Source organism: Geotrypetes seraphini, chromosome 13 (assembly GCF_902459505.1).
Source record: "Geotrypetes seraphini chromosome 13, aGeoSer1.1, whole genome shotgun sequence".
NCBI classification, from domain to species: Eukaryota; Metazoa; Chordata; class Amphibia; order Gymnophiona; family Dermophiidae; genus Geotrypetes; species Geotrypetes seraphini.
The window spans coordinates 63000640-63017155 of NC_047096.1; the positions used below are offsets into that span (position 1 = coordinate 63000640).

At 43.8% G+C, this 16516-nt stretch overlaps 1 protein-coding gene across 13 annotated transcripts in view; it reads right to left on the reverse strand.

Moving 5' to 3' along the window:
• Positions 1-9424: 9424 nt before the first annotated feature.
• Positions 9425-16516, reverse strand: part of CACNB1 (calcium voltage-gated channel auxiliary subunit beta 1) — a 114931-nt gene continuing 107839 nt past the window's right edge. For 5 of the 13 annotated variants that reach the window (XM_033918992.1, XM_033918994.1, XM_033918998.1 and 2 more), the window contains 2 exons: positions 15595-15780; positions 9427-11518 (listed from right to left, as the gene is read on the reverse strand). In XM_033918992.1, coding sequence (XP_033774883.1) covers positions 11054-11518; positions 15595-15780 — 651 coding nt within the window. In that variant the 3' untranslated portion in view covers positions 9427-11053. Of the gene's footprint in view, positions 15781-16516 lie in introns of all 13 variants that reach the window. The other 8 variants (XM_033918997.1, XM_033918993.1, XM_033918991.1 and 5 more) reach the window with 4 other exon arrangements.

A 16516-nucleotide genomic window follows, 5' to 3' on the forward strand; every position in this document is an offset into this window, starting at 1 on the left:
TAGGCATTTTCTTACTGCTGACTTTGGATGTCTAGCGCAATACGTTCAAATCGGACTTAGATGTATGTTTTGCAAATACACGCAGCTCCTGATTGGATAAGGCCCGACTTAGAGCAGGAAGAGGCGGTTGGAGTGTACCGCGAGTGATTTCCTGCACTCGCGGCGCTCCGGCTGCTCTCCTGCTGCCCTCTCCCACTGCCCTCTTCAGGCTCCCCCATGAAAAACCGTATTCGCGGTTTTTTGAGATTTGCGGGGGTTCCTGGAACGTCTCAGTGTGAAATCACGGTGCTGGACCAAAATAAGTACCAGTTGCCACCGAGCTGTGTGTCATCTCTTGGATACTCTGATTCTTAGTATAGCGGGCATGAAAAAAATGTTTAAATCATTCTCTGATAGCAGAGGATTTAGTGATAATACTGCCATCAGACTCTTTAACCTTCATGATACTTCTGTCTGCTTGTAGACTGCAAAGTTTATCATCCAACAGTCTGCTTATCTTATTACTCTGTGCATATTATGTAGGCTGAAGCCTGGCATTAACAAACTTCAATCCATAATTACATACAGTGTATTCTCACTGTTCACACATTCAATATTAGCTAATTTGCTTATCCATGGGTGTGTGAATTGTGACAGCTTTTCACCATTTGTGCCGCTGTATTCATGGACATGCATTTTTAAAACTCAGCTTTCTTTACTTTTACTTTCACTTTTGCAGTTTTAATGTTTGCTTCTGGAAATGGCTACCATGCGTCCAGGGAATGTGTTGCAAGCAACTAATCCAAAAAGAAAGACACATGTGATGTGTCTTAGTGAGAAAATATGTTTGTTAGACAGGCTTCATTCGGGCAAGTCTGTTTCTGCTGATAGCCATGAGTTGAATGTTAGTGAATCAACAATCCGATCCATCCGGCAAAAAGCGGAAGATATTTGTCATCTGTTGGTGAAGCCGCAACAGAAAGTTCCAAAACAACAGCTGTGATGTTGTTTGTGATGAATCAGTGGAAAAGCAGCTAAATCTGTGGAAAATGAAATGGTGCATTCCCCCCCCCCCCACCCCCCAGTAGATAGAATTGTTGTGAGGGTGAAAGCCAAAGAGATTTATAAACATATCACCAAGGGCCAGGAAAATGTGAACCCCTTTTCTGTGAGTTCTGGCTGGCTAGCACATTTTAAAAGATGACATGCACTAAAAAAGTGTAAGCCTGTCTGGGGAGGCAGGAACAGCTGACAAATTGTACCTCTCATGTTTGCAAAAAAAAATAAAAATATATATATATATATAGCAGAATGGGTGTCAATGTTGGAAAAAAAATGTTCAGTAATTATGAAGGAATGTGATCCCATGCTGGAGTGCAGTCTAAAATTTATTTATTCAGTTTTCTAAACCGTTCTCTCAGGGGAGCTCAGAATGGTTTACATGAATTTATTCAGGTACTTAAGCAAGTTTCCCTGTCTGTCCCGGTGGGCTCACAATCTATCTAATGTACCTGGGGGCAATGGGAGGATTAAGTGATTTGCCCAGGGTCACAAGGAGCAGCATGTATTTGAACCCACAACCTCAGGCTGCTGAGGCTGTAGCTTTAACCACTGCGCCACTCTAGAAATCAAAAAGTGATCCAAGTGTGGGACGATCCAGCCATTGTGACATCACTGATGAGGTTGGCTCTTAGACATTGGTGGAATAAAGCATTATGATGTCACAATGCCAGCTCTGGTTATCAGAGGCTGAAATGTTTCACACAGTTTTCTATACTGCTCTCCCAAGGGAGCTCAAAACAGTTTACATGAATTTATTCAGGTACTCAAGCATTTTTCCTTGTCTGTCCCAGCAAGCTCACAATCTAATGTACTTGAGGCAATGGGGGGAGGGGTGTCACAAGAGGTTTGCCCATGGTCACAAAGGAGCACCATGGGTTTGAACCCACAACCTCAGGGTGCTGAGACTTAGCTCTAACCACTGTGCCACACTCTCCTCTGGAAAGCTCTGTGCTTGTCCTTTATTCTGAGACACTAAGGCCCAGATTCTATAAATGGTGCCGTTGTCAGCAGCCGCCTTAAAAATGGCCACTGACTGCGTGTCGGTTACATTACAGCGCCATTAATAGAATCTCGGCTTCAGGAAAAGTAAGTGCTGGAAATGTAGGCCAGGGTTTTCAAGGCCTAGGTTGTCATAAAGTGCCTCCATAGGCACAATGCAGGCACCATTTTTGTAGGCATCAGTAGGCGCCTAGAATTTATTTTTAAAACCACTTTTAAATGGGGGTTTTCACTTAATTAGGCACCTAAGGGCTCCTTTGACTAAGCTGCACTAGCGTTTTTAGCACGCACTAAAGATTAGCGTGCGCTAACCCCGTGCTACACATAAAATACTAACACGAGCTTTATGGAGGTGTTAAGCTAAGCGCTAAGCGCACGCTAAAACCACTAGCGCAGCTTAGTATAAGGAACCCTAAGTTAAGGCACTGTTTATAGGATATGGGCCTTAAGGACTTGAGAAGGATAGTCAAGCTGGCAAGGCTGACACAGTATTTTCAGTCGAGCTGTGACACTCATGTGCCAGAGGTTGATCAGGTTAAAGTCAACGTACCAGCATCAACATCTTCATTTTCTGTCATTATGGAGATCTGACAGACGTTGACCTTGCATGATACAGAACAGTACAGTAGACATCTGCAATTGTTGTGTAAAGCTGTTTTTTTTCCCCAAGCAATGTCTTTATCCTATATAATAAAACCCTAGCCGCGCATGCGCACTTACCTGCGTGCTTCCGTGATCTCTGATCTGTGATCAGTAGGTCTGTGGCCAGCAGGAGTGCGGATGCGCAGCCAGGCAACTTGGAGACGCATAGCACAGCCGGCGACTCCCCCCCCCCCTCCCACCCTCACTCACCGCCAAAACCACCACCGGCAAAGCCTCCTCCTCCTGCCCAGCTCACCCGCGTTTAAATTAAGAGAAAAGCGCTGCACCGCGCTAACGCTGGCCTCGCCGTCTTCTGTCCACTGTGGCCCGCCCTCTCTGACTACTTCCTGTTTCCACTAGGGTTGGCCGCAGTGGATAGAAGATGCCGAAGCCAGCGGTAGCGCGGTGCAGCGCTTTTCTATCAATTTCAACGCGGCGGCTGGGAAGGGGCGGCGGAAAATGCTGCTGCTGCACAGGGAAGGCCGGGAAATGCTGCTGCTGCACAGGGTAGTGTGTGTGTGTGTTTGGGGGCAGGACCGCAGGAAGGGAAGGGGGGTAAGGGAAATGCTACTGCTGCACAGGGAAGTGGTGTGGGGGGAGTGAAAGCTGCTTCTGTGGCTGCTGCACAGGGAGGTGGGGGGGATCAAAATGCTGCTGTACAGGGAAGAAGGGTGGGGGGGAATGCTGCTGCACAGGGACATGGAGGGGGAGGGAATGCTGCTGTGGCTGCTGTACAGGGAAGTGGGGAGGAAAGAAAGACAGCTAGCACCCGTTAATGTAACGGGCTAAAATACTAGTATATATATATATATATCCATTTCCCAGTCTGTAAGGAACATTGTAGTTCTGCACTGTTTTGTCCTAATGGTGAGAAAACTATGGTATTGGTTGATGAACACACTAATTGCTTACTGTTCTTGTGCAATACCGTACAGTATTTATTTTCCTGCATTGTTCAGTGCAATTTTTTTTCTTTAAGTATGTTACTTCTATAAGCAGTACTGCAAATATAAAAATATATTTCCAACATTCTGAATGTTCTATATGGTTTTTGTTAAGTGCTGTCCCATGCAGGAACCTAACCCTGTTTTCCTTATAGGTTTCATTATTCATTTTCCACGCTTATGAGGGACCTCATGTGTGGCTGGAACCTAACCTTTATTTTCCCATAGAGACGTACCCCCTCTTCTATTATACTGCGCTAGCAGTTTGTAGCACAGAGAGCCGCGCTGAATGGCCTGCGCTGCTCCCGACGCTCATAGGAGAAGAGGAGGATAGTTTCATTATTTGCAAATTCATGTTTTGTGGAGATTTTCAGGAACCATACTGCCATAAATAGCGAGAGCGCACTGTAAGTTATTCAGATGTAGTCTAGCAACTAGGAGTTCTCTCAGGATCCTAATAGTTTACGGTGCTTCCAGTTGACTAATCTACATAACTAACATAACATAACGTTATTTTTGTATACCGCCACAATCAAAAGAATTCTAGGCGGTTTACACAAAAGAGAAAAACTGGACAATCAGCGAAGTACAAAATAATAAGATGGGAATACTGACTATAAAGACAAAAAGAATTTAAATTAATGCAGTAAAACAGTAAAATTATTATATTAAGAATAAAAACTTTGAATTAAGAGATACATTTATCAAATAATACTGTCTTAATTTCTCTTTGAAAGGCGCCGTAAGATAACACGGCTCCGCTAATATAGTTACCCAACCAGGACTGTTGTTTACTTGCTTGAAATGCAAGCATCCTATCTAAAAAAGACCTAATTGTACAACCTAAAATCTTTGGGTATGCAAATAAGTTATAATTCCTGGTTATCCTCAAGGGGTTATATAGCACAAAATGAGATAACAGGTAGGTAGGGGCCAGTCCCCAAACCAACTTAAAACAGAGACATGCGAATTTGAACATTACTCGTGTTTCCACTGGCAATCAGTGTAATAAACGATAATAAGGGCTGATAAGATCACTTTTTTTTAGCCCAAATATCATGCACTATTCTCAATTTTCTCACAACTTTCTTTGGTGCGCCAAAGTAAACAATATTACAGTAGTCCAATATGAATAGTACCAATGCCTGCACCAAAAGATAAAGCCATTGAGCTATATGATCACAGACTACCCGATTATGCTGGTTAGCTTTACTAATGAATTATCCCCTAGGTACTGCCTTCAGTGTATCCCACATTATACCCAGGGAGGGGCCAGTGTTTAACTACATAGGGTTTTTCTATATCCCTTACAGGACATTATCACATGTCCAAAGTTTCTCTCTCTCCTCTTCGCAAAAGGCTGGGACCAAAACCCACAAAATCAGATAAGAGTTATGGGCCCAATGCTTGAGGGTTCCCCCCATATCCAGGAGTGTCCAGTCCAAGAATATGCAATCAAGCTTGGAGTAAGTCTCATGTGAGTGAGAGATAAAAGTATATTCTCTATTCCCATGGTGTCCCAGGTGCCAAACATTGTAGATTTCTAACCTCTCAGCTAGCTGATGCAGTGCATGTGATATTCTACTATTTAATCCCAAGGGCAAAACAGTTTTGACCACTCTTAGGATTCATGGCTGTGTTAAAATCACCCCTTATTATTCACTTTCCTGTAGCAAGATCTAACAGACATGTTTTCAACCTAGAAAAAAATTCAATTTGACCTTCATTTGGGGCATATACAGAGGCTAATGTGGTGGCATATGGTCCAAGAGGAGGTTAATAAAATATTCAGGATTTGCTCTATCTTGACCTGAACGATCCTTTGAGCTTTTTTTAAAACCATTTTCCTCATTTTATCATAGCTTCCCTTTTGAAAGTTAAATGCTGATGGAGTAGATTTCCTTAGTGTCTTCACTCCAGTTATTAATTCATTTGATCTTATTAAGATCCCTATTTCCAAGCAGCCCCAACATTACCACTCACACTGAGGATCAGGGACTCCTTTTACAAAGCTGCAATAGCAAGTCCCGCTGTGGCAAATCGATGCAGCCCATATGCTGTGTTGCACTCGCCACACGGGAATCATTACTGTGGCTTTGTATAAGGGGCCCTAGATCTAAACCAACCTCCCCTTTTGTCGGTTCCTATATCAGCTGCTCCACAAAGCAGTCATTTATTTCATCTAGGAACTTTACCTCCCTAGCATTTCCTGATGTGACATTTATCAAGTCGATATTGAGGCAATTGAAATCACTAACTTAAGAGATTCTGATAGACCATAAAATAAAACACTTCAGATGCACTTAAAAAGTTGACCGTAAAAGTTCCATTGTACATCATTACTCAATAATATGTTCTTTATCACCCCTTGTATTTCTTTCCTTTGCAAGGGAGCATTTAATTATTCTTCAGAAAGCAATGGTACATCTAGAGCAGTGATTCCCAACCCTGTCCTGGAGGAACACCAGGCCAATCGGGTTTTCAGGCTAGCCCTAATGAATATGCATGAGAGAGATTTGCATATGATGGAAGTGATAGGCATGCAAATTTGCTTCATGCATATTCATTAGGGCTAGCCTGAAAACCCAATTGGCCTGGTGTTCCTCCAGGACAGGGTTGGGAACCACTGATCTAGAGAACAAAAAAAATAAATCTGAACATGGAGCAGTGGAAAATGAGCCAGTTTACACATTCACACAAGTATAACTTTTAGATGACCTTTGCTGGACCAGAGATGCTAATAGTTTACCTGTCTTAGTTCCCCAATGATGCAGTCATGTGTTTGAGGAGTTTCCCCCACTTACTCCAAATGCAGCTTTACAGGACATCCAGTACAGGATATGCCATAGAGTGCATGCATATCACAAGACAGAGGATCTCTAGGATAATGATGTATGTATAAAGTGTGAAGCCTTCACCAACTCTTTCCTTCTTTCTTTTATGGAATGTCCTACCCTCTCCACTCTGTGGTCACAAGCCCTGAAAGATCTTGAAACTACTCTCTGAAAAAGAGGTCTTAATGCAAATTTGTTCTCTTGGCTGCCTTCCTATTGAAGAAATGTATATTAAAGTCGTATTTGTATACCGCAGCACCATCAATTAGATTGTGGCATAATGTTATGAAATGTTTCCAGCAAAAATAAGTGCAATGGATATATAGATTGACTTCATTTCAAGAAATATGGTCTAAATATAAAATTTGAGAAGAAACTGTTATATTAGACTAGAATATGGTGGTTTGGATGCTTAATAGTTGTGTCACCTCCTGGCTTCGAGGGTGGGTGGAGGTAGGGGATATGGGTGAGGGAGGTTTGGGAGGAGGGAAGGATTTTTTATTGCCATTATATTAATATACATGATTTCTATGAATGTAGGATTTGAAAGTTTTTGTATTTTGAAATACTTTAATAAAGAATATACAGTATATATATAAAAAAGGATATATAGATTGAATTCCTTGGAACCTAATGGTTTAAATAGTTCAACTGCTGTACACCGCCTTTGGTGAATCTCTTCATAAAGGCGGTTAATAAATCTCAATAAATACCACCATCCCCTTTTATGAAGCCGTGTTAGGCTTTCTTATTGCCATATTAGCGGTATTAGCTCCAACGCTCATAGAATTCCTATGAGCATTGGAGCTAAAAAAAAAAAAAAAAAGGCCTAACACGGCTTTGTAAAAGAGGGAGGGTGTGTGTATGTAAATAAATAATAAATGGATTTTTTAAAAATTAGAATATTTGTAAGAAAAAAATCTGCACATGTGCTGGTGTTCTTTTGTTAACCGAGGAATCAGACATCAGTTACTTGGCAAGCTCTCCTTGTTATTTGCAGTTCTCTCTTGGCTAAAATTGGGAAATTTATAGGGTTCCTGATGAAGGGGTGGTCATCGAAACCGAACTCAGTTGAACCAAGCCAGCCAGAAGGAGTGAGAGTTAACCTACCGCTTTAATTGAGCCAGCCAGGAGCGAGAATTGATTGACTGTCTAATCAGCTAAAAATGCTGTTACTATTTGCAAACGTTGACAGTTTATTAAGGGCTCGTTTTACAAAGGTGTGCTAGCGTTTTTAGCGCACGCACAAGATTAGCGCGCACTAGCTGAAAAATTACCGCCTGCTTAAAAGGAGGTGGTAGTGGCTAGCGCATGGGGCATTTTAGTGCACGCTATAACGCTAGCGCACCTTTTGTAAAAGGAGCCCTAAGTTTATTTCATACTTGAGCTTCCTAGGAACTATCATTATTATTATTTTCAGTATTGCTTTAGAATTAAAAATTTTAAAGGCACACACAAGGGTGGTCCTATGATGGTGTATGCCATTCAGCTAACAATGCCACTGTACAAGTTAAGCAAATGAATGGCGTATTCTGTTCTACAAGCTTATGCTTGAGGACACACATATATATACTTTAAATTTATGGGGTTGTGAATATATTTTATGTGGTGTGTCTCTTGCTTTTTGCACAGTGATCTAGAACAGTGGTTCCCAACCCTGTCCTGGAGGACCACCAGCCAGTTGGGTTTTTGGGATAGCCCTAATGAATATGCATGAGAGAGATTTGCATACAATGGAGGTGACAGGCATGCAAATCTGGCCCATGCATATTCATTAGATCTAACCCGAAAACTTGACTGGCTGGTGGTCCTCCAGGACAGGGTTGGGAACCACTGATCTAGAAGAACTTTATAGCAAGGTGTGAATTAATTTGTTCTTCACTTGGGTTTCTGTTAGATTGATACTTTTGTTAACCACGGACACCATTTTTAAAGATCAATGTGCCTGGTGCCTTTTTTAACACATGGAAAATGGATTGCATAACATAAAGTATTTGCTTTTCCATGAATGTGCTTGACTGAATGGAAACCTCTGAAGAAGCCCTTTTATGGGGCGAACCAGGCCTGTTGGGACATATTTGAAGTGCAATTTATATTTTGTATGATTTTTCACACAGACTGTTAATGATGGTTCACTTTGAGTCTATTATAAAAGTGGGTTTTTTTGTTAAAAAAAAAAAAAAGATCTATGATATTTGAAATTGATGCCACTTAAGATGTTATCTAAATGGTGTATATTCCTAAACCTTTTTTAAAAATAATTATAAATAATTTATTATTGAGTAATGATTTACGTTGGAACTTTTATAGTCAAGATCTTTAGGTGCATTTGAAGTAATTGAAATTGCCCATTATTATAATGACACCAAATTTCTGTTTCAGAGAAACAGGAGATAACGCCTTCACAGAATTAGGCAAGAAACAACGAAGGTGACTTATGGTGCTCAGTCACTTTATTTCACAACAAAGATTCTACACGATCGTGTTTTTGCCCAAAATGGCCTGCCTCAGGAGTCTGAATAACGTGTTTGTATTGACAGCAGATCACACACGTTGCAACCTGAGATTTGCATTTCCTTCTGTCAAGCATCAAAATATTTTTTCAAGCATTTCTGTGCTGACACCCTTATGGTCAGCAGGCAGAAAGTAATTTCACACATTAAAATACAGGCATTGATCATTTATGATAATCTACATCAACCCCTTGAGTATCAATTATTCAGACTCCTGAGGCAGGCCATTTTGGGCCAAAACACGATCATGTTGAATCTTTGTTGTGAAATAAAGTGAGTGAGCACCATAAGTCACCTTCGTTGTTATTTCTTGCTTGCCTAATTTCTGTTAACATTTCATCTGTTTGTTCTTTATGGCTTGGCAGATGGTAGTATAGCCCTACTAATATTCTCTTCAGATGTTGAAATTCTATCCATAAGGATTCAACATTGATGTTTCCTGCTGAATTTTTATTGTTAAGCTTCATTCCCTCTTTAACATATAGCATCACACCTCACATATGATCCACCATCATTGCAATATAAGCTCGCAGGTATGTAACATCCCATTGGTTATCTTCCTTCCACCAGCTAAGTCTCTGACGTGTCTATTATATCTACCTTTTATTTGCACTACAGGTAGCGGAATATGAGAGCCCCCTTCTCACACATCCACACAAGGAAGCAAGAGACGAGACAGAGAGAGAATCTTTTATAATTGATGAACAAGCACATGAGTCAAATCAAACCCACTATCCCCATGGTGGAAGAGATGAAGCGTTACACCTTTGTGGGAGGAGTCTGTTTCACCCTTGAATGTTTGTTTTATTTTCTTTAAACAAGTACCCATCATCCCCACCCCCTCTCCAATGCACAGATTAATATGCCCATTATCTGCAATTGGAGGCTCTGAGGAGAGAGAGTTTAGGGAATGCCCATCTGGCATCTGTAGGGTATTTGTGTGTTGTTTAATGCTGCAAGTTGGCAAAAGTTGCTGGTTCCAGGGAAGGGTTATGAGATAAAGTCCCTCTGCAGTGATCTAACTTCAAGGGGACTTCCTGACAAATTAACACCCGTGCAGGGACAATTTTGTCCAGCAGAAGCAGACGGCTGGTTCTACTGAAGGGATCTTAGCCTATCCTGGAGTATAGAAAAATAATAGCACAAAAAGGAAGTTGGGATAATGTCATCAACTCATGCTACCTGCTGCCTCAGTTACTGTAGTTGTGATGACATCATTGTGAGGTCATGTTACAGTCTATTGGTCGGTTCTACGACCAGGAAGGATTCTGGCTACCTAAAACTTGTATGTGTAATGCAGTGTGTGAGTGTGAATGTGACTATGGATCTGGGTTACTTCCCTGCTCTTTAGCTGTGTATGCAGCCTGTGCAGGTCATTCAAGTCATATAGTACTGAGACAGAAAAAAAGAAGACTTCAGGCAGAAATCAAAGTTTGGAGAAGAGGGGAATCAGTACAACTTAGGATGTAAGCCCTCTGGGGATGGGGAACTATCTACGTACCATACCTGAATGTAACTCACCTTGAGCTACTCTTGAAAAGGCCTGAGCTAAATCCAATGGATCAGACATGTTCTAAATAACTCTGCTATTGCTATGGTCTGGGCTGTAAAGGGGGTGATAGTGCTGGTATTGGGAGGGTTTGTAGAGATGATGCCTTTGCTTTATGGAACTTGCTAGAAGTCCTGGCTTTTAAAGTCTTTTCATGGTAGTTAGGTGGGTCTGTCTGTCTCTAGAAAAGAAACACTGCTTGTCTGTGAAGAGACAGCACTGGAAAGAGAGAATTTTAGTGTCCACAGGAACAGATTTGAAACTGAGAACAAACCATGGTCTCCATGTAACTTTAATCCCATAAGCATCCCCTGCAATGATTCTGGACTTAGGATGCTGTGGTTGGAGTCAGGGTTTTGGGAGATGTTAGCTACATCAAGTTCTGTGATAAGGATTAAGGTACTGTGGCTAGGATCAGGATGCTGGATGAGAAGAGCTCCCGGAAGTGAGGAAGCATAGCAATGGGTGGAGGATGGTGATGGACTCACTAGTTTCTGACCTGTGCTCTCCCACTCCAGTGCAGAGCCATCATTAGCGAATGTAGATATCCCGGTCCCAACTCTCCACATCATTCTTATTCTTTGCTGCCACCCCTTCCTGGTTCTGGCAGTAGTGCTCTCGGGCCTTGTTGCGATTTTTTGGCTGCCAGTTCTGGTGGTTCTGTTCTGGTTCCAGTTCATCCCAGGAGCTTTGGCGCTGGTGACCTGCCCCTGCCCGGTAGGCTCTATTTCCATGTATCTCTGACTCGGGATCTTCACATGGGTCTGTTTCAATGTCCATGCAGGAGTCTGCAGGCTCAGTGTAGGCCGAGTCCCGACTGCCTTGGGTTTCTGAGTCAAAGGTATCCTGTCTGATGAGGCCCCGGGTGCTGCTGCGACCAGACAACTGGCTGGGGCGCAGGCAGGGCTGCTTGGCATCTCCCTGGTGGTCATGTAAAGTGGTCCTGTCTCTCAGGGCACTCTCTTGTTTCTGCTCTCCATGCACTAAGTACGGACCCTGGTTAGAAAGGGCCGAAGCAGAAGCAGCACACACCATGCAAAAAGAAAGACAGAACACAGAGTTGTGTTAGTTACACTGGGGATCACAAAAGACCAAACAAAACATACAGATCATTTCACACCACTTCCAACTGGACAGCAAAGGTAACCCCGCAGGGGGATCTGGGCAGGAGCCCAATGAAGTGTGCAGTATCTGTGCAGACCAGGAACAAGAGGAATATATAGATGCATAGCTAAATAAGATATTTATAATAGGATATGATTTTTTTTTCAGAATATTTAATCCTGTTTTGGCACTGGTCATTACGTTATTATGTACCCAATGAATTAGGGTAGCACCCCAGATTCTCAGACTCAATCAGAAGTCCAAGAAGGAACCATTTGATGCTCATGGCTCACATGCTGAGATTGTACGTTGCCTAAAGGAAGCCAAGAATGACTCTGCAATTATTTAATCTGATTCATAGGCAGACAGAGCCCAGGGATATTTGGACAGGCCAGGAAAGGGAAGGACAGAGCCTGAGAGCCTGCAGGGACTCAGTGTAACAGTGAATTTAACAATGAAGGTAAGTAACATTAACAGAAAGACTTGTGACTAACACACAGTATAACATTAAAGATAACACCTGACGTAAAATACATCTGTAATACTGCATGTACAGAGCCTGGGAGTACAGGATGGGCCAATATGATATATAACACTATTGTGTTGATTTAAATATAATCCAGAGTCTAAAACATTTCCATGATTCACCACACACCAGTGGCATAGTAAGGGAGGGTGGGGGCAGTCCACCCCGGGCGTTGTCTTGGTGGGGGTGCCGGCACCCGTCCTCCTCTTTGCCCCCCATTCCTACCCCCAACACGTGTGCCTTCACTTCTTCCCCACTATACCTCTAGCTCTCCCTATGACATCACTTCCGGGTCCTGCACCTAGGAAGTAACATCAGAAGGAGAGTGCCACTGATGCGGGCAAGTCGGTGATGCAGTTGGCGTCGGGAAAGGGGTGGATATGCACATGGCAGGGGGGGGCAGAGAAGAGGTCAGAGGAGGGGCACCACCATCCTGGGCACCTCTCACCCTTTCTACGCCACTGAGATTAACCTATGGACCAGGTGAGGCTCTGGACCAGGGCCCTGGCACTAAAGAGCACCAAAAGCCCAAGGCCCATATGTTAAGCTACTCTGCAGCTTCCCTCCTCCTCTCTCTTCTGATGCTTCTGTCCTGTCCTGACAGGATGCATCTTCATAGGCCAGCTGCCGTGAGGGCGGAGGGCCAGCATCATAGGAGAGAAGTGCAGCACTTCTCTCTCTGACACTGAGCTATGAAGCTGCTTTTATTAGCTCCAATCCCAAGATGGTCATCAAGATCATAAGCGGCAGTCAAGAGAGACTATAAATCGCTCTTGCCCCAGTCAGGTCACTAGGCCACAAGGGCGCCTAAGGTAGGCGAAGGTAAGCAAACTGAAGGGTGGGTCTGGGGTGGGAGGAGGGTTGAGAGGTTATGTGTGGCAGCAGGGGGAGAGGAGGGAACAGTCAAAACCCGATCCAGGTTTTTACAGTAAAAAAAGAGGACATGTGGCCCTGCCTCATTCCGCCCCTGGCCTTGCTCTATTAAGCCACCAGTCATGCTGCCACATAAACCTTTGTCATCTTCCCTGAGTTTGGGGGCCACATCTGAAGGGCCTCCAAGCATGCGCAGATGCGATGCGATGATGTCACATGCATATGTGCGATGTCATCATGTTGCATCTGTGTATGCTCAGAGGCTACCCTAGACGCGGCCCCAAGCTCAGGCTTCCCAAAACCCGGACAAACTGCCGGATTTTGGAAATCCATCTGGGCACCTGGGCAGTCCTCTAAAAAGAGGACATATCTGGGTTTTTCCGGACATCTGGTAACCCCACCTGAACCCAGATTTTGAGCTAGTTTTGATGCCAAAACTGAAATTCGGTCAGCCTCTGTGCCAGGCTCAATTTCGTACATAACATAATTAGGTAATTGGCATTTAATTAGAGAAAAGTACCAATAATTGGCAATAAGAAACACTAACTGGAAGTCATTAGCACAACTGACTTCTGCCCCGATTCTGTAAACTGAGTGCCTAACTTCTCTTGTTTACAACTGAAAAGGGGGTGTTAACATGTGAGGGGGCAGGTCAGGAGCATTCTGATTAACATTGCATGCACTTTATGGAACAGCTGCATTTATGCGCCCAATTGCCGCATTTAGATGCCGCCATTCATACCAGCGTGAGATACGTCTACAGTAACTCTGCTGTTATAGAATACTAGCTTAGACCCCAGTTTTTTGGCTCCTAGTGGCCTATATTGAATTATTCTTTTATCTGTTTTGACTAATTATAAACTCCATCAAACTGGGACTGCCCAATTAAATTAAATAAAATTCAGTGCATCTGCTATAGATAGGATTACCATATTTGTTCATGAGAAAAAAGGAAATGTGACTCCGCCCCCGCCCCACCCCACCCCCGCCTTTGCATGAATGTCTTCTCTCCTTAAGCACTAGGTCGCATCTGGAGGACCTCTGAGCACACGTGGATGCAACGTGATGTCACGCCCTCCAGATGAGGCCCTGAGTTCCTAAACCTGAACAAATTGCTGGGTTTTCATAAACAGATAGTCCTCTAAAATGAGGACATGTCTGGGTAAATCCGGACATATAGTACCCCTAGCTATAGATATATTTAGTAGATATGGCATTTGCACTGTGTAGCTGAGACTGCTCCCTTCACAGTATACAATGCAGAGGTTCTGGGTAACAGCAAGTACCATGAGCTCATGTCATTCACAGGGGGCTAGAGATTTGGGGATTGTGCTGAAGGCTGCAAGGGACATGCAGACAGGGACAGTGACCGGACAGCTCAGGAAGGCAGAGGTTGTACACTGTGCAAGCACACAAAACATAGGCGTCGGAATGGGGGAGGTCACAGGGGCCATGACCTTCCCAAAAATTGGCGGTCGCCAGTTGATGCCTGCCCTCCCACCTGTTTCCCAATGTGGTAATTTAAATCTTCAGGGCAGCCACTGTACAGCGTCAACGAGCAGGCCTGCCCCGGAACCCTTCATTCTACTTCCAGGGGCAGGCCTGCTCGTTGATGTGCAGCGGCTGCCCAGAAGATTTAAGGTACAATGCCAGGAGGAGGTAGGAAGTGGAGTCGGGAGCAGGTGATGAGCCGTGCCGCACGATTCTGCTGGGGCTAGGGCCTCCCCAAGCCAAACAGCATTCCGCTGCCTATGACACAAAACACCAGCATTAATTTTGCAATGTGATTAGACTGCAGCCACTTCAGATTCTTACATTTTAGCTTTTAATTTCTTGTCTGCAGCCTAAGTAGTGTCACTGGTGATAGAGTGTTACTAGGTCAGTCACATGCTGCTCCCCTGTAGACTCTTGAGCCTTCATCACATGGAGTTGCACATCAAGGGACTACTTTAAGGTTTCCCTTACACTGAGCACAGATATATAACCTGACCCTACAGAGATGCAGCTGCAGTCCCGTCCCTCCCCTCCCTTCCTTCTCCCCTTCTATCTTCATTTATTTTTGTAAACCGTTGTCCTGTGGTAGAAAGGAAGTATATCAAAACACTGAGAAAAGTAGCGTAAACTAATCAGGCATATCTGAGATATCTACCTGTAAAACTATAGCATAGTCTTAAGCAAGCTCAGTTTGCACATTGCTCTGAGCCAGGTCACGTTGTGCCCCACTGCATGCAGGGAATTGTGGTCCTAGTTTCTGTAAGACAAACAGAAACTACAAGTCCCTGGATGCACTGGAGCCAGGCCTAGCTCGCTTCACACTGGGCTGGTAGCATGGAGCCCTCCAGATCACACTATGCATGCTTTCTCTACGCTGCTATTGCTGAGGTCCCCACTTCTCGTTTTCTCTCAGGAAGCACAGCACTGCGTTGCTCCTCTCTCTTCCATTTGCCTGCTCTCGCCAGGGTCACACGGACTGTTCAGCCACCACTGGGATTGGGTTCTGCCCAGGCTCCTGGGTTGATCGGTTTCCCCAGAAGCTAAGATTGCGCTTGAGGGAGGTAAGTACTTGTACCTGCAGATTAGAGATGGGGGCGGGACTAGAAGCCAGGGCGGCAGTTGCCATGGTGCGATTTAGCAGGGGATTAGGTGGGTTGCTGCTGGGGGGATGTGTGGCCTTCCAATAGGCTTCCAGGTACTCAGCTAGGTGCTCACAGGCATCTTCTAACTGGTTCTCATCCAGAATGATGTCAAACATTTCCTGCAAGAAAGCAGATGCATCATGGAATATGAGAAGTGAGGGTGCCCAGAGGACAATATGTTTTCACAGTGACAGCAACATGGTACCACTGCTGTCATTCAACTTAGGATGAGTTTCTTCAGGCTCACACCAGGGCACTCTGGGATATAAGATCTGGTTTTTAATGAGTAAAGAGCCAGATACTCCAGAGAGTTAAAGAGGGTTATTTTATAAAGGAGTGCCTAGTTTAAGAGGGCAATTAGATACCTCCTTAAGTACATTTTGTAAAAACACATAGGTACCTATGGCGCTCATTGTAAAAAGAAAAAAAAAACATCTCAAAAATGGTACAAAATGGTAGATGAAATGTCCAAGTTGTGATTTTTTAAATTCAGATTTGATATGATTTTCTTCATGGATTGTCTAAATTGGAAGGTGAAGGGGGGAGGGTATTTTTGGTTGGGATTTGGGCAGGCTCAGAATTTTGACATTTTTCAAGGGTAATGGAACAAGATAAATGGGGCAAAAATGGGGAAGTTTTTATCTGGACTTGATTCAATCATGACTAAGTGCCTTAACTGACCAGCTGACCACTGGATGGATTAAGGCATGACCATGACCCCTAATGGTCACTGGCCCCTTCCCACCTTCCAAAGATGTGACAGTGACAGTACATACCAGGCTCTGTGACAGCTTCAGAAATTATGGCCATTCTTATTACAGCATTAAGTTGGGCCCAGGGGTAGGCTTGTGGTCA